At 45.9% G+C, this 23,293-nt stretch overlaps 1 protein-coding gene across 14 annotated transcripts in view; it reads right to left on the bottom strand.

The window, feature by feature from the left end:
* Positions 1-234: 234 nt before the first annotated feature.
* LINGO1 (leucine rich repeat and Ig domain containing 1) overlaps positions 235-23,293 on the bottom strand; it is a 3,568,664-nt gene continuing 3,545,605 nt past the window's right edge. For all 14 annotated transcript variants that reach the window (XM_085643857.1, XM_085643861.1, XM_085643859.1 and 11 more), the window contains one exon: positions 235-2,452. In XM_085643857.1, the coding sequence (XP_085499983.1) occupies positions 599-2,452 (1,854 nt within the window). In that variant the 3' untranslated portion in view covers positions 235-598. The remainder of the gene's footprint in view (positions 2,453-23,293) is intronic.

Raw genomic sequence — 23,293 nt, 5'->3', positions numbered from 1 at the left:
TTCTTTCACAAAGCTTTGTGGTTTTGGGTGTCCAATATGGAAGACATGTGCAATATATTTTTTATTATCACAATAGGTTGAGAAAACATTTCAAAAAAACTTTTGCTCTCCATATGACGATGCAGTATCTTTTTAGCCATTCATACCCTACTACAAATCCACATTTGAGAGTGGCAGTAACACATCCTTGGTCTATACGCCCCCTACAAACACAGCAAATTGGGCTCTGATATATGGTATTTTTTCAATGTTTTTTATTTCGTTTTCCATAAAAATCCACAAGTATTGAAACTGGTAAAGTAATAGAGCTCAGTTCATAGGTGGCCCTCACTGATTGGCGTTGGACAGCCCCTTCCCCCTCCCATAGCTGCGCTCCATGTAGTCTGTCAGAATCACGCCCTTAAGAAGAGCGGCACCAGCAGTTAGCGGCTCTGGAGGGTCCGAGTAAAAAGACTTGGAAGGGGGAGGGGCTGCTGGATCAAAGGTCATAGGAGGAGGGAAGGAGAAAAATAAAAAGAGGTAACTGTGTCTTTATCCGTGCCTTCCCTTCTTTAGAGGCAGACCTGTGACGTCTCGTTGTCCTTAAAGTGCCCTCAGTTCAGATCATTTTCATGTTAAATTTCCGTGGGGCATCTGCGGAGCTGATGCCAGCATCTGACTTGCGAGGGACATATTCAATCTCAATATTGTGCTTGGTGTTGCCTTTCCCCCGACTCCACAAGAACAGGAGCACCAGGCAGAAAAGGACAACACCCAGGAAAGAAATGAATCCCATAGTGGTGGCAATAATTAAAGTCTTGATGTCAAAGGGGAAAGGCACAGTTGCACGGGTGCTGTTGGCATCACTCTCGTTGGGCTGGTTAGAGATGAAAGCAAAGGTCTTATTGGGTTGATGCGGCCAGTCCGGGGAGTAGCTGCGAACATGCAGGTGGGCCAGGGAGGTATCGTTGCCACCGGCATTGCTGGCGATGCATAGGTAGGTACCATTGTCCTGGATCTGAGCATAGCGAACCTCAAGGGTGCCATCTGGGGTGACCGTGAGACGCCGATTGTTCTTGCTGGAGAGAATCTGTCGACGTGGGGACTGCCACATGATGGTGGGTGGTGGGTCCCCATCTGCTCTGCAAACAAAGTACACTGTATGACCTTCATCGACATGGATCTGCTGGGCCTTACGGTCCCGTATTTTTGCTTTGCGGCAGGTGAAATAGTTAGGCAAAAGCACATCCGGGAAGTCTTTGAATTCTTTTCCCTGTACAAACTCTGGGGTTGCACATGTTGGCTGCTGCTTGTTGAAGTTTAACCTCCAGCGGCGCCTGAAGACCCAAAAAAGACGGCAGTCACAAGCCAGTGGGTTGTTATCCAAGATCAGTGTCTCCAGGTTCCCTACTGAATGGAAAGCGGTCTCCTCCAGGGTGGTGAGGAGGTTGTTGGACACATTGAGGATGTGAAGATAGTTGAGGCCACGGAAGGCGTAAGGCTCTACCATGGTGAGCTGCCCACCAACCATGTGAATCTCCTGCAGCCGGAGTAGGTCATGCAACATGGAGCCTTCAATTGTGAGAATGGGATTGTAGGACAAATTGAGGAACCTGAGATACACCAGGTGCCGCATTGCCACATATGGAATGGATGTCAGATTGCAATGTGTGATGGACAGGGAGGTCAGGTTAAGCCCATAGAGACAATTGGAGGTCATAGTGTCCAGGTACGGCCAGTTAGAGATTTCGAGGACCTTGAGTCGGTGCAACTTTTTGAAGGAATGGTCCCTGATGGAATTAATATTTAAATGGCGGAGCCTCAGGATGATCAGATTGTGTAAGTGAGACAAGGCCTCGGTGGGGATGTAAGTCAGGTTACACTTTTCCAAGGTCAGCTGTTCAAGACTAGTGAGGCCATTGAAGGCCCGGTGGGATATGTAGACCAGGTCATTGTCACCAACCTCTAAAGATTTGAGGTTGAACAAGTCCTGGAACATGTGATCCAAGAGTATCACAATCTTGTTTTCACTGATGTCCAGCTTGGTGAGATTGCTGAGGCCAGTGAAAACCCCCAGAGGGATCAGTTTCAGCCGATTGTTCCGGAGGAAAAGTGTCCTGAGATTGAAAAGATTGTTGAATGCCCCAGGCTCTATGGAGTTCAAAACATTCTCATTTAGGTCCAGCTCTTCCAAGTGGGGGTAGCTGGAAAAGTCATCCTGGTTGATATTCTTTATCCGGTTCTTGCCCAGGTCCAAGAGCCGGGTCTCTGTTGGGATCCCTTCAGGGATGCTCACAAACTTCTTGCGGTGGCAAAGGACAGAGCGCTCTTGGGCCAAGCACTCACAGTGACGAGGGCACCCCGTGGCAGAGCCCGACAGGACCGATCCCAGCACCAGGAGTAATATAGGCTGCCAGCATGCCAGGATTGGGTTATGCATGCTCAACCCTCCAGTGGTCACCCTCTGCATCACCTGCACAAAACACAAACAGAGAAAGAGATGGCTTGGTTAGAAAGGTGTTCACTGGGGCCAGGTACATACAATTTGCCAGTACAGCAATTAGTCACTGTCCCAATCACTCTAGAACGACAGGCCTCAAATTACCAACTAATTCATACTATAACCGCACAGTTCTGTTACAGATATAAAGAACACTTTTACCCTTTTTCTTCACAATTACATGTATAAACAGGTTCAGAGGAGTAGCTTTGGCAGGGAAACGGGGGGGTGTTGAGGTGTGGACCCCCAAATAAATGCATTCTTGGCTTGATAGTTGGGTCTGGGGGCCCTAGGTTGGGTCTGCTATGTCTGTGGCAGCTTTTCTAGTTGTTCTCATTTCAGTAAGAGGTTTTAACTTGATCATTTTTTAGATTGGGATCATAAACATATATAGGGACCAGTTTACCAAATAAAGTAGTACATCTGCACCCATAGACGTACTCCTTGAATGGATGCAGACGTACTGCTTTTAAAAATTTACAAACAGTGGCAGTAGTTGGCTCGGAAAGCTTCACCGGTCTCAACTTTCCAGGCATACTACTGGCAATCAAACACCCAAACGTTGATGGGATGAAAACTTGCAAATAGTTTAACAAGTGGCAAACGCTCTGGGTGGTATTCCAACCCATTGTTTTTCTCCCACTGTGCCAGACCCACCTAATGCAAATCAGTACTGACCCTATTCCTCATGGAAACAGTCTGTCCCAAACCTTGGTTATTTCATCCCTCCACCCTGCTGCCCACTGCTTTTTCGGTTGGCAAATGGGAGATTCACCCGCCATCCCCCTGGAAACTCACTGACTAAGCTGCACCCCTGAATAGGTTACACATTATAAACACAATATTCCATAATTACAGGGATCAGATATTAAACAGCAGTGCTTCTCATGCTCAGACCTGGTAACTCTTTGTAGGAGCGTCGAACACTATTTAACACTATGTACAACACGACCCAGCCATAAAGAAAGTTACTGAGCTGGCAGGAAGTCCTGAATTTTAGCAGCCCGGCAGGAAGCGAGAAGGTATAAATACCACCTTCCTGAACTTCCATAATGATGAGGCCTTAGCTGGGGCTTTGCAGGAATAATTCAGTCTAATGTTGGTTCTGTGCAGTATTTCCTCGGGAAGACAAAAGAGAAGTTGCCTCACGACGGCTTCCGAGCTCCTTGCATCACCTGTTGAGATGCTGCGGCCTTCGTGGCATGTAACCCCAGCTCGGTGTCCCCCGAGATCTGCCCCCGGGACACTGCTTATGCTAAAGGCTTAGTTAGAAGTCTGCTCAGATGCTAAGAGGGGAACAGGTTCCACTAACGAGACCTGCACGCGGAGGTGAGCTGCATACTGAAGAAAGGAAGCTTACAGCTGAGCCCGGGGAGCATTAATGAGAAGGCGGGAAAGGAGAGGGAGAGAGGACAAGGCAGAGAGATGTCAAGAAAAGGAACGAAGAGAAAAGGGGAGAGGAGATAATGAGAACGGGGAAACTGAGAGTGAAGGACTATATATGAAAGTTAGCAGGAGCCGACGGCAAGGAGGCCGCGGAGGAATAATGAAAAGTAAAGAAAAATGAGGGCGGGAATGTCGACAAGAACAAATAATGAAGCAGAGTTAATGAGCATGGGAGTGAAGATGATAATGGAAGAAACAGTGGAGGAAAGATAAAGGAAAGGGGACTGAAGGGCACAGAGACAAAGGGAACGAGAGAGTGGATCAACAGAACATGACAGAGAAGGAGAGCATGATGGAGGGAAGATACGACTTGGCAAAAAGAGCAAGAGTTGAGGGCAAGTGTGGAAAGAAGAGAACAAGTGAGGGAAGGAGAGGGCAAGTTATGGAAAGGACGAGACAGAAGCCAGTAGGAGAAAGACAGGAGTGTTACAGCATTATCGATCATCCTCCAATTACTTTCTTCCATGACTTTTCTCACCAGCAAAAAGCAAAGTCCCCAGATTCAATACTGGTGGCCAGAAGGAGAGAGGAAGGAGGGCCACAACACCACTGCCAAATGCCCCAGCCAGATTCCACAATCTTTGCCCATCACACCCTAACACTATAGCGAGTAGCAGTGTGCCAGGGTTTTACATGTCCACGCCCGAACCTCCAAAGTCGGTATACGCCTATAGCATTGTTGTCTGGGCATCTGCAAAGACAATAATTCATTCAACTTGGACCTGTTCAGACATGGCAAAGGCCAAGGGCCAGAATCCCGTCTTCTCTGCAGGTAACCTACCACTATGTGTTTGCTTCTACAGACACCACACACAAGCCCCATACTCACACCTATTCGCAATGAACCCCGGCACTCCTCATGACACCAGCACAATGCTGCTCACAATACCTACCAACCCGAGAGACCATGGATAGGACATACATTATTTTATTAAGCATGCCTAGTAATATACTCTCTATGGTGAAGACATTGCAGACACTATAACCATACTCCGGCCAAGGCCAGACTGGCTGTAACAGACATCGGGTGTTTCCCCGGGAGGCTGAAGGGTGTGGGGAGGGGGATGGTTTTTATACTGGGGGCTGGTTTTCTAGCAGTAAAGCAGGTTTAAAAGCACCCACTGCAGAGGTCCTTGTATCGAGCAGTTTTCAGACAACAGTAAAAGTGTCAAGATATCTCTGGTTATTAATCTTTCTGCTGCGGAGAGTTTTGAGCTTTGTCTAGTGACCGGTTTCACTGATCTAAGGTAGCTCATAGGGTTAGTGTACCATGCAGATCACAGAACTTTATTTTATGCACAAAGCTCAGTGGGTAACTGCTTTTGTCACAGAGATCCTTTTGTTACCGTACAGTTCATAAGATACAATCGTAATCTAGCACAGTGAGCTATGAACATCCATCAAAGAGTTGCATGCAAACTGCATGATGCAGGTTAGTAAAGTATGTTTTTCCCAGTCTTTCAGTATCCTAATGTTTCTAAAAAGGGTTTGTTTGGGTAGAAATAAATTCTTATTAATAAAGCCAACCATAACCACTGTGGATGAGATGTGAATCCTACACCTTTTAGTCCCTTTTTGTCTTATCTAACATTTTCTATACACTGATTTGCCATTGTATTATTCTTTGTCTTTGTAAGCGTGTGTGTGATGTAAAGTGCTCTGAGTCCCTACCCTGGTATGAGAGGTGCTATAAAATAAATGAAATACCTGTAAGAGAGGGGCTATGTAGAGATGAGAGGCGCTATTGGAGGGTGCTAGTGAGGGAAGCATTGAAGAGACGCAACAAAGATTGTTGTATCCTGGTGCACTGTAAGGCCATCATTTACTATGCTTTAAAAGCTAATACAATTCAATATATCATTAAAAATGTGTTGTAGAATGCACAGGTTTTTCCATTTTCCCCAAATTGTCTCGGGAAGAATCCTCCCCCAACCCTGCTTGTAGTGGTCAGGCTCGCTCACTGCTCTGGCTCACTGTGCATTGTACCGGGGCTGGCCTGACAGCATTTGCCAGGGCTGCCTTGGATTCACAGCCTTGACTCCAGCTACACACACGCTCCATCACACAATATTTATTTGCTCTGACCTCCAAACACAACCTTGATGTCCTTCAAGACAACACTGAAGAAGTTGTTACTATCATCAATATATCAATAATCTTAGTAGGAAACTCTCATTATCCTAACAACAGCCACATTCCCAGGACCGGACTGGCCTTAGCGGGCACCGGCCAATCCTCCGGTGCGCCGCACGGGTGGGGTCCGGTTTTGGGCCTCTGGGGGCCGTTTTTGTTACAGGGCCGTAACCGGCCCTGGCAAAGAGCTCGGCGGCTCCCCTGACCCCGGGGGGCCGACCGAGCACTTTGCCAGGGCCGGTTTTGGTTCCCAGTCCGGCCCTGCACATTCCACATAATTTACACCCCTCCCCAAAGCAAGCTCTGCCTTCATCAAGTCCATTTCAAAGCCTAGCTCCACCTCACACATCAATAACTTCAACATTATTGTCAGCTAAAGCTACAACAAGAATCTTTCAACAGACCTCAAAATACAATGAGCATTAAGAAACACGCCATTGAGACAACCTACACAAACACATTGATCTTAACCTCCGTGCAGGTATTCCACTGGAACCATTACTGCTGCCTAATGTTGCCTACTCAGTGACTACCAGTGAATTTAATCATTGCCAGTTTTTAAAGGTGAGAACCGAATGAACAAGACATGTAAAAAAAAGACATCATGTGAGAAAATATTAATAGGAAAAAATGTTCATTGACATGTCTAAACATTATACGTTGTTTATAACTGTATAACGGACTTGCCAGCCAAAGCATAATGTTTCAATTTATGAGATACATTTACTGCGGATCTACAACAGGACAACATTTCATGCTTTTTAAATGCCACACAATTGTTAATATTTATTTTAATTGTCTATTCTTGCTCATACCAAGTAAATTATATGTGCTTATATTTTTAAATACTATGTGTTTGTATTTTCAAACTGTGGTCCGGTATTGTTTATTTGGAAGGAGATTAAATAAAGGGTATTTCAGTTTTTAGTTCAATAAATAGTGTGTCTTTTTAAAAATGCATACATTCCTACTGTGTATTTGTATGTAAACAATATTAAGCCTATTGATGAAAAACAAAGCCAATAAATACACATCCTGACTTTTTTTTCGAATTTTGTAGTAATACACATGAACATTTTCAGCAGAGCACCACCATGGGAACAACAGGGTATTGGTTACAGTAACACAACTATCAATCCTCAGGAAAACGTCTTAACAAGTAATATTCACATTTTCCCCAGCTACAGTTTCTCAATTCACCTGAAGCTATGAACTAGAAAGTGTATCAAACATTTGGATATATGTGTTTAATCCATTCTCTCTCTTACGGAAAATTCAGCGAAATTGGCAATTAAATTTAAATATTGCAATATACAGAAATAGCACCGTAGGCAATATGATATATTTAGCAAAGAGGAGAGTGTCATACACGGATCTGGTTTCTGGTGTACATCAGTATTTTCTGTGCTCATTTTTTTTTTAAAAGGCGGTGACATCAGCAGAACTGCATTTTCAGAAAAAAACCTTCAATGCCTTATTCCTCGGAATAATTCAAATACATGTCCTTATAATATTTTAGCTTCGAAAATGCGCATCGGAATTCTGCCACGGAATACTTCACCACAAAATATTGTCTCATGGGGAATGGCAGACATTTATTTACTAATGTCTACTATGCTCTTTAAAATATCATGTCTTGAAAGTAATGCCTCACAGAATAGTGTGACGTGCTTGAGAGGCTCTTAGGTAAGGGTGGTGGTTCCGCTGCTGATTTTCCAACCACAATTAAACTATCCAGCCTACTCGTGACCGGGAACCCCTGGCCCAGGGATTCTGCCATCCAATCTTCTGGAGTTTTCTGGACCTTGGATTAGTTCATGTTGCACTATGAAGAATGAGAAAAACAACAAGCATTGGCAAAGCCGAATAGGTCTCGGCAATGTAAGAGCTATATGCATTGGTAATGTTAATGTATTTATGCATATTAATATAAACAGCCCCAGAGCCATACACAAATGCTTTTACATTGCCAACGCCTATTGTTCTCAGATTGCCGAGACCTAACGGTGTTGCCAATGTTTGTTAACAGTGTGTTGTTGGAGACGCTGTAGAGCATGTGCAGTCGGAGAACTACAAGGAAGGTAGGTCATACAAAATTACCACATTCTATAAATCATGCTTTATGTTTATGAATCGTATCTCTTGATGTATTTAGAAGGCTATAATTTATGTGTGCTTTGCAAATGTGTGAAGAGAGATTCTTATACAATACAATCCGTACGTACGTACAGCATTAGTGTCCACAAGTTATTCCACATTTTGTATAAACATGTTTTGTTTGCATAGAACAGGATTGGGCATGCACACATATTGATATGGAGAACATCATCTGCCAGTAATGGAGCCTTTCCTTCTGGCTGTATGTTGGGGTCATTATCCAACAATAAAGCCTCAATCAGTGAGTTAGAGCACGTAAACACTGAGTGTATGGATCTACCAGCAGATACCGAAGCGATGAGTTAGTTTTATTAAACACAGCGCGTTAGGAAGCACTAAATAGAAAATATATATTTTTGTTCTGAAGAAAAAGTGTGTGGCAGGACCGGTCACCCATTTCCAAAAATGAAAAAGTAGTCCTGAAAGAATGAATGAAAATGGCTGCTGCATATGTTTAATAGTATTTAGGTGGTGCTCTCAGGGAGGGCTAAACACCGGATGAGGCATGAAGTATGCATGCCCTTGATAAATGGGGAGAACGCAAAATGGAGCAATGATGGTGCCAGCAAATGGGAAACCTATGGGAGGGCTGTAAGCCAACAAAGTAGATACAGAATGCATCTCTTCGAGACAGCGCATGTGCACCGTCTACAGCCCATACCTAAAAAAGGGGCAGGTGAAATGTTCAAATTAATCTCAGTCACTTGTAATTTCCCTGGGTCGCATTTCAGCCCATTGTGTTTTTGCCCATTGTGACAGTACAGGCAGGAAGTGAGTATGCTGAAGAATATGCACCTCATTGCTGAAGTATGCTGTCAACATGATCCTGCTTGGCTCATTGCAGCCACATAATAGGCAAGAAGGGTCATGGTATTGGCCACAATCCCTACACAACTTCCATTAGGAAGGTAATAACGAGGTTTATCACACCTCCTCAGACTATCCCACTCTCATCCCATGACACAACACCCATTGCACCATATTTATCGACAGTCCAGTAACCTTAGCCATGTTTGGTATATTTCAAATCAATATCATATCTGATCTCTCCCAGACATACACTCTTCCTGATGCCAGGGCCAGGTACAACATGAGAAAACTATAGTGTACTGTACTAGGGGTTCCAACCATGATCCCACTGAACAGGGTTGAGGCATATGAGGGTCATAAAAACTGGAGGATGAGTGCAAAAACGTCGCTTGTCAGCATATCACAATACCTTGAGATGGCTACGGCTCATATTCTTGAATGCATGAAAACATATGGCAGAATAATGCTACCCATGAACACTTGACTGGATGCCTTTTAATGCGTGAAACATGGTTCACCTACATCTTCAACAACCGAATGCCAAATGGCCATATGATTATGCAATAAAAGAAGCACACACACAACGGGAGGTGGGCTCGCCAAATTCAACATTCACCTCCTTTCATTCAATCTCTATTCACTAGTCAGTCTCAGCCAAACAATACATAAATTGTCCCATGTTTTAAAACCTTCGTGTACCAAAAAAACAACACTCAATTATTTACAAATATTGCAGAAACATCACTGTCAGTAACAGAAATAAAACATACATAGAAGGAATCAGTTGCACAAGTGAGTTTAGGTGGGCTATTCACTAAAACATGCCTTTCTTCTGATAATAATAGGGATGGGTGAAGAATTGCACTCCGCCGGAGGAGTTCACAGTGTTTCGCCCACTCCGTGCTGCATGCGGAGCGCGGAGTTCCAAAAAACTCAGCGAAGTGACGCGGAGCAGAGGTTTTTCTCTTGAGCAACTCACCAACATTAAGTTGCCAAGCGCTCACGAGAAACAATTGCACACTACACCTCCTCCAGGTGAAATTTCTCAACGCAGGCAGTCGCAGTAGGTCACGACCACTCGCGTTAAGAAATCTGCTGCTAACGTTGAGGAAGCTGCTGCTCGAGTAGAATTTCTACTTAAGCAACAGAAGGCAGCAGCGCCCTCTGGCACAACACGTAGGGCTGTGTGCGCTGATTTTATACCATGGGACAAACTCCCAGTGCTAAAAATCAGTGCGAGCAGCGTGGCTTAACAGACTCCACTGCTGGCAGAATTCCACGGAGCACGGCTGAGTTTTTCCGACACTTTGCGGAGTTCCACAGAGTAAAATTCTGTGAACCCTGCCTAGGCCTAAATAGAACTCATCCGCTCCTTGGTCTCCCCTTTTACGTCCTAAAACCCATGCTCACTAGATTGGTCTGATCAGTGTGCCATTCTATTGTACCTCACACTCCAAACCACTATACCATTCCTTTGTACCTCACACTACAAATTCTGATCACCTAGAATGCTGCCACCAGACTCATCCTGAACTTCCCGCGAAGTAACCACATCTCTCCACACCTCAAGAATCTCCACTGGCTCCCAGTCCAGGAAAGATGTAAGTTCAAGCTAATCACCCACACCTACAAAGCACTCCACAACACTGGTCCAGCTTATCTCAACCACAGCCTCAACTTCTACCAACCAACTAAACACCTTTGATCAGCACCCAAAACAAGAGCACACTATCCTCGTATTAAGAAAAGCGGCAGAGGAAGAAGCTCTTTCCCATATCTTGCAGCCAACACCTGGAAGGACCTCCCAAAACACTACAGAACCTCCCCCTTCATCATGGACTTCCGAAGGAATCTCAAGACATGGCTCTTCAAGATCAACTGCACTACTCAGCACCAGCATACCCTCACGGGTGATAAGAAACACTTTACAAATTCACATAACATAACATAACATAAGCAAGGGATGGGTGGCAAACTCCGCTCCACTAGCGGAGTTTTATCAACTCTGCACTCTTCTGGGAGCTTGGAAAAAACTCAGATTCCACCTCGTGGCAGAGTTTGTCCCCGCTGCGCAACCCTACTGATATCCTTGTACACTCTGCTACAAACCTACACAAAACACTAGAATGATGAGGCCATTTTGATAGAAGGCGCTAATCAAAAAGATAGTGCCACATAACAGAACTCACCATTACCTCTTGGTTCACATTGTTTCACCGGAAAATAATGTTGAACATTTGGTGTGTGTGTGTAGGAAGGAGCCGTAAGTAGGGAGAAGGGGAGGGATGCTCGCTGTGAGGATAGAGCCCTGGGGAAGCGAAATCAATGGGAGTGATTACATGTTGTGTAACACGTCATTTTGCTGCAATGCAGATTGGAGCTGTAGGGGACGACTTTCTTCCGAACTGATTGGCAAGCCATCTCTCAGCCCCTCACTCACTGGTCATGCTCCATGGTCGCCATCAAACGCCAGGCCCAGGATGGCTCAGGACTCAGGACACTTTGGACGCCAGGAATAGGTGAGCCCTGCTGAGGAGCAGTGGGGGCAGGGCGGGGTTTAGGCACATGCACAAGAGATGCCTTTGGGATGAGAGGTGGGTGGAGTGGGGTACTGGTTGCAGGAGCAGAATATGGAGTTCAAGAGGGAGGTAGGGTTCGGGATTGCTGGAGCTGGAGCAGGTTGGTATGGGCTGGAGAAAGGACAGCAGGCGGTAGTTGCCCCGGCATCTGAAGCAGGCAGGTGTGAACTCTCCATCCTGAGGTTTCCAGAGGCAGGTGGGACACACAAGGGTGAAGGATGGAGAGTCAGCCGTGTTTGAACACATGGTCAGGGGGGTCACTCTAGACACCTTTTCCTATTAGATGGAGTTGATTCTCATCAGTTCCCTCTTTCTGCACCATCTTGAACTGCGTAGCGCATAGCGTCAATGTGTGCCTGTTCCACAGACCAGAGTGAACAGCACAGTGATGAATTGGGGCAGAGCGCAATGCCGCAGAATTGCACTGAGTTTTTATGCAACTCAGTGGAATTCCGCGTAGTGCAACTCTGCAAACTCCACCCACTTGCAAACATAACACAACACTCAACTTAGAGCTCACAAGAGGTCCAGCTCAGGCTTTCCAATGGCACTACTCTCACCCATTTACTTACTACTGAGGAACTAAAACATGCCCTCTTCTCATCACTACCAACTAGATGTCACAAACTCACTGTTCAATCATCCAGCTCTTCCTCATTCCTCATCCCTCATGCATGTCCACGAAAGCATCAAATATGAACTCACAGGAGCTTCACTGAAACAAGATGCACAGTTGCAAACCTGAAAAGCAATCCCAACCGAACTCCTCATACTGTAAATCATACGCAAAACACTCGGAGAAATCATCAAAAAATAGCACATTCCGGCTACAATCTTCAAACAATTGCATAGTTAAGAGTAGAGTCCCATATAACCATATAATTCTCATTTGAGAAATTGACCTCTCTCGGTCCATAAATCTACTGAGAGCAACAATTCTAATTGACAAAATCTTCAATATGAGACTCAACACTGCTTAAATACCCCTTGTGACAACCCCTCTCTGCTCCCATGCGATGTATTCACATGACATACATTGGCTCCTCTATCCATAGTAAACCTTTCCGATGGGTCTTCCGCCTCTACTCAGTTTCTTGTAATGAAGACATTTTACTCCGCCATCATCATATCTTATTTCACTGGACGTTCTCCCCTCCTACGGTGATATAAACACCTCTAACAGAGAACACTCCTCTCCTCACCAAACATGCCACTTCCTCCCTTTTCTCAACAGTAATGAGCCCTCAAATTTCTCCTAAGGATGGACAAAAATAAAATATAAGTGCGTAAATGTGGGTGAATTTGGAAATTTCACATTGGTGAAGCAGCAACTAGTTTTCCAAATGCGCCCAATTTGCTGAGGTGAAAGTTTCCTTGCTGCTGTCAAATGAACTGTTTTTGAGCTGGAGCTTGCCCAACTAAAGACAAAACACTCCCAGCTGGAAAACTGACAGAGAATTGTGAGGTATGAGGGAGAAGTGGCTTGCTCTAGACACTATTCAATCTGTTTCTGCCTCTTCTACAGGCAGATAGCACCAGCTTTGGGCACAGTATAATAAAACCAGGGTCATTCAGGATTTTGGCAGAGCCAGAGAACCTACCATACATGGGCAGAGTTCCTACTCCCCTTTAGTTGTGGTTTCCCTGTGTATTTAAAGCTGGGGAAAAACTGAATTTAGTTTGATGGAACTTAAGCTGACTCCCCAGTGTAAGCCTTTTTTACCTGATGATCTTTCCACCACGAGACCATCAGGACCCAATTAGGGTGGTCCACAATCACTTTTTTTCTCTACGTGGACCATTAAAGGAGTCATGGTGGTTTAATAAAGGGAAAATGAACATTGGTCCCCATCACACACAGGAAAAAAACCTCCCTGTGTGTGGTGGGACCAATGTGCATGTCCCTCGCCAAGAACTCATTTGGTGTACATGCGCTTTACAAGTTCATTTAACATAACATTTGTTTTAAGAAACAAACACTCATTTTGGGAGTTTGTTTTTTAAAAACAAAAAAGACGTTTGCGGGGCAGGAGGAACACACATGGCACCCTCTTGGCAAAGTTCACTGCTGTCAGAATAGCTGCTGCCCGGTGGCTCCGCACAGGTACGGAGGTCACCGTCTGCCTGGCCTGGATCTATACATTTGGCACCAAGGGGACAAAGGTCACGGAGTCGGCTGACCTGGAGAGCTGCCCTTCCGCCTGCCACCGTGTAATGACTCTGTTTAGGTTCATCTATGATCACAGTGCTGCTTCAAGTGTGAAGAATTGCTTTTTTGTTCCGTGGCATCAACTTAAGGCTACCCTACGGTCTCTGTACAGTTTACCCACACATATGCAAAGACCTCTATTGCACGCTTGCACTTTTAGGGCATTCTGGACATTTTGCAACATTACCCCCTTACTCTCTCAGCCCCCTTGCTTGTTTACCACCTAGCTGTTTAGTTTCACAGGAATGCTTTTTTATTATGAGCACACAGACTTTTTCAACTCATTTCCCCATCCCCCGCTCCACTGTGCAGTCCTTTTTCTCTATAAATATTCATACTTTTCTGAATAATAATATTTGCCTGCTAAGAAGCTAAGATAGCTGGAGTTCCAAAGGCAGGGTTCAACTTTACATGCACCCTTGGCCTTTCGGGGACCGCCTTCTTCTATGGAATTAAAACCAGATTAGAATAGCTCTTAATTATGCCCATTAGATGACAAACATGCTTTGAGTGGATTATCAGTGTACATTGCATTCTTCTGAAATTGCCGCTAGCGTAGGCCTGCTTTAAGCCAACGAGTGACCTGGCAGAGATTCCAGGAAGAAATAGAGGGTTATGCCATGAATTACAAAGAGCTGGGAGACAATGTATGAGAGGCTCCTTTCTCTTCACATTTCAAATCTATCTCAATAGAAGACACAACAAAAGAAAATGCAGATTTCGCATGAACTTCTTTGTGTATGGTGTAGCAACAATGATAACATTTAACGCCTACGCAACTCCCACGGGTATGCGATGTTTTCCTGAAAGTAATACTACTCTGGAACTAAGAACAGTAAGTCACACCACTCGCCCAGACGATAACTAATGGTGGGGGGGTAAGACACGGGAAGAACCTAACACAGCAAAGCAACCACAACCCATAACTCATCAAAATAGCAACTTATAATGTATCCCTGGTAATAAATGGAGAACTATTTCAATTTTGTCTCAACAACATCTTGCCAGTCTCAGGACTCATTGGACAGTATGTGCTCAACTCAATCTGTCAGGCAGGGACATTGCATTTCTCTTTGGCTAAACTGAGCATCACATTTGATGACTAGAAATCTTGTGCGGCCTCTAGACAGACATGTAGATTTTGTACACCCATCTAGAATTCTCAGCCTTGATGGCAACTAAAGGATCTCCTGCAGTCCACTGCCATAATGACTTTCCGGTCCTGTCTGCATCTCATGGTAGTAATGGCAAGTTCAGGGAAGATTAGAATCCATTTGCCGTCAATATAAAGTTACCTTCTCTTGACATCCATTCAAAGGTTCTCCAGATCACTTAAGCCAACACTGTCCTCACTTCCACTCTTGTGTTCCCTATGCGCTTAGTCAGCAGATGGGAAGCTTTCTCCACTGAAATGGTTCTAGTCTTATCGCATTGCAGAAGAATAACTCACAGAAAACCCTGCTCCGCGTGTCGAAGTCTGCGGACTTCTTCATATGTTGCAAACCCAGAATATAGCATTTATTAGACTTTGACTTACTCTCCAGGCTTTCCACCTTGGCCTCTAAATTCACAGTTGTTGAAATTGCACAGCTCTCACATTTACAGTCCTTAATTTCATCCCTTGGGCTCTACAGGGAGGCTAATCTGAAATCTGTTTGATAAGTCATGCCTTCCAAATCTTTTACAGTGGCCACTATCAATAATTCACCCTGTTTAAGGTACACTGCAGAGCTCCCAGATCCATGTTTCCAAGTCCCTCCCCAGACTGGGCCCTCAAGGAGAAGAAAATCCTCCTATGTCTTGGCTATATGTTGCCTTAAAAAAAAAAAAATCACAGACTATTCAAGAGATTAAGTTGCTATCGATGTGTTTTTCTGGCTTCCCACCCAGAAGCTATCTCTAATCTCACCCTTAGCGGGTGGAAAGCAAGGCTTCCGAAGGGTGAGGGTGAGGCCGGTGGGCTGTCATGTCCCTCCCTCCGACCTTCCGACCCTCGGTCTAGGTCCACTCTCTCCCCGCAGCTCCGCTGTGCCGTCTCTTGCCTCCAGAACCCGACCTCCTCCTGGGGAGGTACGAGGCTGCTGCCAACTCCTGCGCCTGCTGCCCGCTCCGACTGGGACCAGACTGCCTGCAACCACCGTAACCTTTCTCAGCCGTTTTTTTCTTCTTAATTTTTTCCTGTTGTGCCACTGTTATTGTGCCCATCTGTGTCTTGCTCTAATTACAACTCTGTTTTTATTTTCTCGTGCCTGCCTGTTCCTTTTGCCTTTTGCCGCTGCTGCCCCTGCGGCTGCTACCCCCTCGAATCCCTCCCGCTCCCGCCTCCCAGCCTCTCCTCCCTCCCAGCTCCCCTACTTATTGGCGGCCGCGGTGCGGCCGCTGGCGTGCTGAAGGCATGCCAAAGGCAAGTCCATCTGCACCTGTCCCTGACCGCGGCCAGTGCCAGGAACCCTGGCCCTCCCACTACCCATCACTTTGACACCACAACCCTCCTCGCACTCAATACTGGAAGACTTAGAGAATGCTAACAGGCCTCGCCGAACACAACCCACGGGCAGTTCTCCTACCTCCACTGCCGCCAGACTCTCACTGCCATCCCGGTCTTCAACACTGCCGAAGCCAGTACCGGCGACATCCTAAAATGCATCCTTCTCAACGTACGCTCCATACACAAATACGCCATGGAAATCTGGAACCTACTCGACTCTCTCTCGTCCGACATCGCCTTCTTCAGTGAGACCTGGACCAACGCATCCTCCGCCCTCAACATCAGCACCGCCATCCCAGACAGATACAAGATCCAGAATAAAGACCACCCCAACCACCCAGGAGGGGGCATCGCCATCGCCCACAAGAGCACCCTCCACCTTACTAACTCCAGCGAAACCTTCCCCTCTGCCGAACACCTGGACTTCCAGATCCAGACCGCCCCCAAAGCCACACTCCAAAGAACCCTCGTTCACAGACCCACCAGCTCCCGAACACCCTTCGCCACCACCATCACTGACTTCATCACACCCCACGCCATTGCCTCAACAAACTACATAGTCATTGGAGACCTGAACTTTCACCTCGGCAACCCCAGTGACCCCAACTCCACTATCCTTCGTGACAACCTCGCCAGCATCGGACTTAAACAACTCATCAACACACCGACCCACAGAGCAGGACACACCCTCGACCCCATCTTCGCGGCAGAAAACAGCGTCCAATTCAGCCACACAATGCAGCCGCCATGGACCGACCACCACTCCGTACACTTCGCCATCAACAAACCCAAAGCACCCAAACCAGCCCCACGCCCACCACGAAGGAGCTGGAGCAAGGTTATCGATGAGCAACTTACCTCCACCCTCACCCCTAACAACCACACCTGGGCACCCGACACAAACGATGCAAATGTGCAGCCAGAGAACTCCACACCTGGATCTCCAACTGCACAGACGAGCTACGCAACCCCGACAGACAACGCCCCAGGAAAGCCGCCTGGTTCACCACCACTCTCCAAGAAGCCAGATACACCTGCAGACGCCTGGAGAAGAACTGGAGAAACACCAAGTCAGCCAAAAACCACACCACCTACAAGGATGCCATGATGGACTACCACAACCAGATCAGAGCCACCAAGAGGAACTTCACAACAAAATCATGGCCAACTTCACCAACTCCAAGGAACTTTTCAGTGTCATTCAAGAATTCACCAACCCACACAGCGAAGCCACAGACATCACCCCATCCCAAGACCTCTGCGACAAGCTTGGAACCTATTCCCACCTCAAGATCAAAAACTTCTACGACAACTGCATCGACCATCCACCTGGCGCCACAGACGGCCTCCGCCCCCCAGAAACACCAGCCAGCCCACCATCTCCAACTGGACACCGATCACGGCCGAAGACACTGCCTCGACCATGAAAAGCATCCACTCGGGGGCCCCCACCAATCCCTGCCCCCTCACATCTACCACAGAGCCGCGGCCACCATCGCACCCAAACTACAACGCACCATCAACACCACCTTCAAAACAGGCACCTTCCCAGACGACTGGAAGCGTGCAGAAGTCAGACCCCTGCTCAAGAAGCCCACTGCTGACCCCACCGACCTCAAGAACTATCGGCCCATCTCGCTCCTCCCATTCGCAGCCAAAGTTGCGGAGAAAACAGTCAACAGGAAACTGACACGATTCATTGAAGAGAATGCCGTCTTCGACCCGTCCCAATCCGGATTCCGAAGCAACCACAGCACAGAGACCACCCTACTCGCTGCCACACACGACATCCGCACCCTCCTGGACCAAGGCCACTCCACCGCCCTCATCCTACTTGACCTATCAGCAGCCTTCGACACCGTCTCCCACCGCACACTAGTCGCCAGACTACACGACGCAGGCATATAAGGAACAGCCCTGGACTGGATCCGATCCTTCCTTACCGGAAGAAGCCAAAGGATCAGGCTCCCACCCTTCCTCTCCGACAACACAAAAATCACCTGCGTTGTCCCACAGGGTTCATCACTGAGCCCCACCCTCTTCAACATCTACATGGCCCCCCTCGCAGCCCCAACACAGCCTCAACATCGTATCCTATGCCGACGACACCCAACTCATCCTCACCCTCACCAAAGACCCCACCACTGCCAAACTCAACTTTCAGAAAGGAATGCAAGACGTTGCAGTCTGGATGACCAACAGCTGCCTGAAGCTCAACGCCAAGAAGACAGAATTCCTCGTCCTCGGTACCACCCTGTCTGCATGGGACAGCACCTGGTGCCCGACCGCCCTCGGAAGCCCAACGACCCCCTCAGACCATGCCAAGAACCTCGGCATTGTACTCTACTCATCACTAACCATGAACCGACAGGTTAACACCGTCACCTCCAGCTGCTTCAACACCCTCCGCTTCCTCCGCAAGACCTTCAGGAGGATCCCCCGTGAGTCAAGGAAGACAGTTACCCACGCACTCATCACCAGCAGACTGGACTATGGAAACGAACTCTACGCCGGCATCAACATGTCCCTACTCCGCAAACTCCAGACAATACAGGACACCGCCGCCACACTCGTTCTCGGCATCCCCCGACACAAACACATCAGTCAGCACCTACAAAGTCTCCACATGCTCCCCGTGGAGAAAAGAGTCACTTTCAAAATCCTCTCTCACGCCTACAAATGCCTACACAACAATGGACCCAAATACCTCAACAACAGAATCAGTTTCCACGTACCCAAAAGAAACCTCCGATCTTCCAACCTCGCACTGGCCGAAACCCCGCGCACCCACAGAGCCAGAGCAGGCGGAAGATCCTTCTCTCACAATGCGGCCAAGACCTGGAACGAGCTACTGGGAGACATCAGACACGCTCCCTCCCTGAACACCTTCAGGAAGACCCTCAAGACCTGGCTCTTCGGCTAAACAGATCTGAGGAACCCCCCGCTCAGCGCCTTGAGACCCTCACGGGTGAGTAGTGCGCTTACAATTCCCTGATTGATCCCTCTGCACACATCTCGGCGGCTGGCTCGCGGGTACCATCTCCCACAAGTCAATTTCTCTCCTTCAGGCAGCTGGTTCGGAGAACACGGTCAACATCTCCATTATGTTCCAAGTTCTTCTTCTTTCCAGAATCCTACTGAGTATTTAAAATACCCAATCCCAGATGGCATCTTCTTCTGCCTTTGGTGTTCCTTCCCAATCCATCATTTCAGCTGTACATTTCTGTGATGCAATTCCTGTTTTACCAGTATAAAAGGCCATTTTGCATTTTGCTCTCTGCGTCGCAACACTTCTTCTTCCTGTGGGTGTGTTCCTCACTCCTGTTCCTGTGAATCCTGTTCAATAATCCTGCAGTTCTTGGAATCTCCTGTGTTCCCTATGCCTTGGGGTTCATCTTTAATTAGCATCGGCTGGTGAAGTCCATCTGCTATTTGGACGTTTTTTGCCTGTTGGCTTTTTCCTCCTCAGATACTCTTTCTGGGAGGCACCATCTGATCAGGTGCTTTTCTAGGGTTGCCGGCATCAAAGTCAGAGAATGTACTCCGAGTATTAGCCTACAGAAAGGTTTGACATCGATACACACGTGAGAGAGTTCTACATCCAACATTGTCTTACAGGAAAAGAGAGCCCTTGCCGTGTTGTGGGCAGTTCTTTGCACTCCTTCAAACCATCGCTGGTCACAACTCATTGGCCCAAAAATTAAAGGCAGGAGCATTTGAAAACCCCTCTGTAATCAGTCTTGCAAATTATTCTCATTTTGAGAGTGTATACAAGACATTTTTCAAGCAAAATCTGCACTTATGACTTTGGGATCAGCACATACTACACTGGGTGAGGATTATTTTTTGTCTTAGAAAAACTGACTTGATATCAGCTGCCAGACCAAAGCTGGCCTGGTTCAGAATAGTTGGTGAATGAGCTGAGAGGTCTTCATGAAGTATGGAAATTATCCATGGTGTGGTCCACCTACATCCATACTGCCTTACCGCCAGCATCTTCAACGATGCATACTGCTTAACCTCTGACCCGGAACTTGAAATTCTCATATTGCCCCATATTCTCCTGAAGTACCACTCTTAAAGTAAAGCTAGGAGCTAAGTTGTCCACTTCCTTTCCTAATTCTCAGGTGACGTCTCTTCTTGTTTCCTTTAAAGATAAACTGAAAGGCTAATATTGCTGCACAATATAATAAAGGCTTCTATTTTGCAATTTTCAGAGACTACTGTAGAATATAATAGATGATTTTTGGTGCTTCATTTACTTTGACATTTGGTATTGTACTGTGCAATGTTACATCAGTAATTCTACGAAGGAGGTACCCCATGCCTCTTTTTGAGTCATCAGCATAAGAATCTATGAGTTGGTAGATCCCTGTCCTAGTTTCAAAGAACATTTTCTTTTACTGCAAAACTCTCTAATACTGAAGCTCTTGTCCGCTGTTTGGTTTCATAATTCAATGAGAACAGACATGTCTGATATCCTAACTTAATTTGAGGCTAGGTTCTTTGCTTCAACTGACACAGTCAATCATAACATCGGTGTTTGACGGTGTGTAAGAAATTGCTGGAACACTACTTAGCACACTACACATAGAAAGCAGGGAGTGTGACCTGGAGAGATGCACTCATTAGACGTGTAGAAATAAATCTCCCATTTAAGATTGGTCTGCCCTCTCTTTGATCATCTAGTTGAGTTCTCCTATATTCGAGCTATGAACTCTGCATAACTAACATCAATCATTATTGTACAACATAGAAGATAACACACGCTTTATTTAAGAAATACACTATATAAATAACACAGCTAGGTCTTTTCAAAGGGGTGTCATTATATTAGGATGTGCCTACTGGTGTCACTGTTGATGAACTACAAAATGGCGGCATTTTGCTCTGCCAAATTATTTTCTCAGGAAATGCTTCCTCTATGCACGGTATTACTGGAACCATATTCACCAACTTGTCCATGAACTATATATTAATCCTATGCAATGTCATATAAAACCCAAGCTCTATTTGCAAATATCTCTAAAATCCATTTCTGCAACCTTAACGCAGACGACTCAAAACATATAAATAGGTGTTCTCTGTAACATGTTCTGCAATGTGTTACATATTGCTTCCTTGTGGGTAAGCACTAGTAAAGGTATGCATGTGCACGTCAGGCCTGTCATGCATGTGCCTGTGCAGAGGGCTCTACATCATGGAAGCCACATGCAAGTCGTATAAATTCAGCCAAACTAAATCTAACCCGATGTCCCTCTCGAAAGCATCAGCGTTTTCCATTGGCTCGCCTTACTCCACCGCAAACCACATATCCGAATTTACCAGAATTTAAAACCACATGCCTTGCAGCCACCAGAAGGGCAGGCTTGGCATACTTTAATGAGCCCTCTTACTGCATGCTGAAAGCTTCACTCTGGCAACGACTTGAAAAGTCTTTAAACATGTACATTCCCTCAGGTGAACCCAAAATCCTGGGACACCGTGCTAACTTCTACTGTACCAAGTAGAGTGCCAATGCTGCACAAGGCTTTTGCCTGCTCTTGTTTTAACTGTGTGTTGAATTAAGCAATCACAAAGTGGACTTCTTTTTCCGTCAGATTTAATCAAAGAGGTAACTCAATTACATCATATTTTTTTAGATTTAGAACAATTCATGATCTTTTCATAAAAAACACACCATATTTTGATCAATAATAATGTGACACAGTGCAAATACAAATTCATAAGATTTCGACACCTTCAAAAATGCAATTTTGAACTGAACAACATTCATACCCATACACACCCATTCATATTCTTCAATAAATATCAAAAAAACATCAAAAAACTAGATAAACGCTGTGTCGACTGACACATGAAGGCCATCCAAAAAGATTTTCTGTACTTTCTTTGCCTGTACTCTTTCTTTTTTGAGAAAAGGTTTTTTAGATGATCGATTGGCCTTTGTTCGTAAGGTCTACGCGTTTCGGAACCCGTATCTTGCTGGGAACCTCATCAGGACCAATGTACTGCAATAGATGAACAGAAAATTGTTTTTACCCAATGTCCTATCTCTTAAAAACTGGGGTGGAAGCGCTATGTTTAAAGTTCTCACCTGCAACTTCAATGCAGTCAATGCCTCACAGGGGATGTATTCCCTCGAACTGTTGAGCCCGAATTTGTTCTGTCAAACCAAATAATACACGAGATGTAATCCAATCTGGCCTGCCTTAACATGACACAACAGATAAAACTCTCTTCTACAAGTCAGGGGTCAGTCAGACTAGTGGTATGGTGCTTACTTGAAGCGTACGTCAAGGTGCCAAATTTCGGGGGTCTTTGTTCGTTCTTTCCGACTCCTCGGTGTGACTGGTCGTCTAGATACCGGCCGTTTGTTTAAAACATGGCTCCAAAGTTTGCCGGTTGTATTCGTCTCACTAAATTAAACAAGAAAGTGTGACTCGTGAGTATGAAGTCTCCGTTATTGTTTGTGTGTGTGCCCATGCTGATGGTTCAGAATCTCACCTTAATGTGACGAATTTCCCGCGTCTCGTTGGGGTTCTGTGACTTCGCTATTCTGCTCGGTTCCGATTCTTGCAGAGGAGTAATCTTCACTGATTGACGCGTTGCGTGAAAGCGTAGCGTCAGTCTGCGTGTTTCTGGGAAATGTAGTTTTCTGGAGTTAGTGGCCTCTCTTTTGAACAACAAAGCTTTATTTTGTCCAACACACGGGGATAATGATTGTTTGTATCAATCACTGTAGAATTCTTCATTGTAAGTGGTTCAACTTGTTATGGCAGGTCAATCGTTGGTTTCGGAAGAGAATTAAGTATTTATTTTCCAAGGTGGGTGATCATAGTGCCTCTGGGCTGTTGTCAATCAGGCTTAGAACTGTGGCAGGTTTGCCTCTCAGTTTTTTGGGTTCAATGGTCATTATCTTCCTAAACTCTGATTTTATAGGTTGAAGATTTCGGAAAGTTCGTTAAGTCCGTCAACTGACGTGTTGAATT

This window comes from Triturus cristatus, chromosome 3_1 (assembly GCF_964204655.1).
Source record: "Triturus cristatus chromosome 3_1, aTriCri1.1, whole genome shotgun sequence".
Classification (NCBI taxonomy): Eukaryota; Metazoa; Chordata; class Amphibia; order Caudata; family Salamandridae; genus Triturus; species Triturus cristatus.
This window is presented reverse-complemented; position numbering and strand designations above follow the sequence as displayed.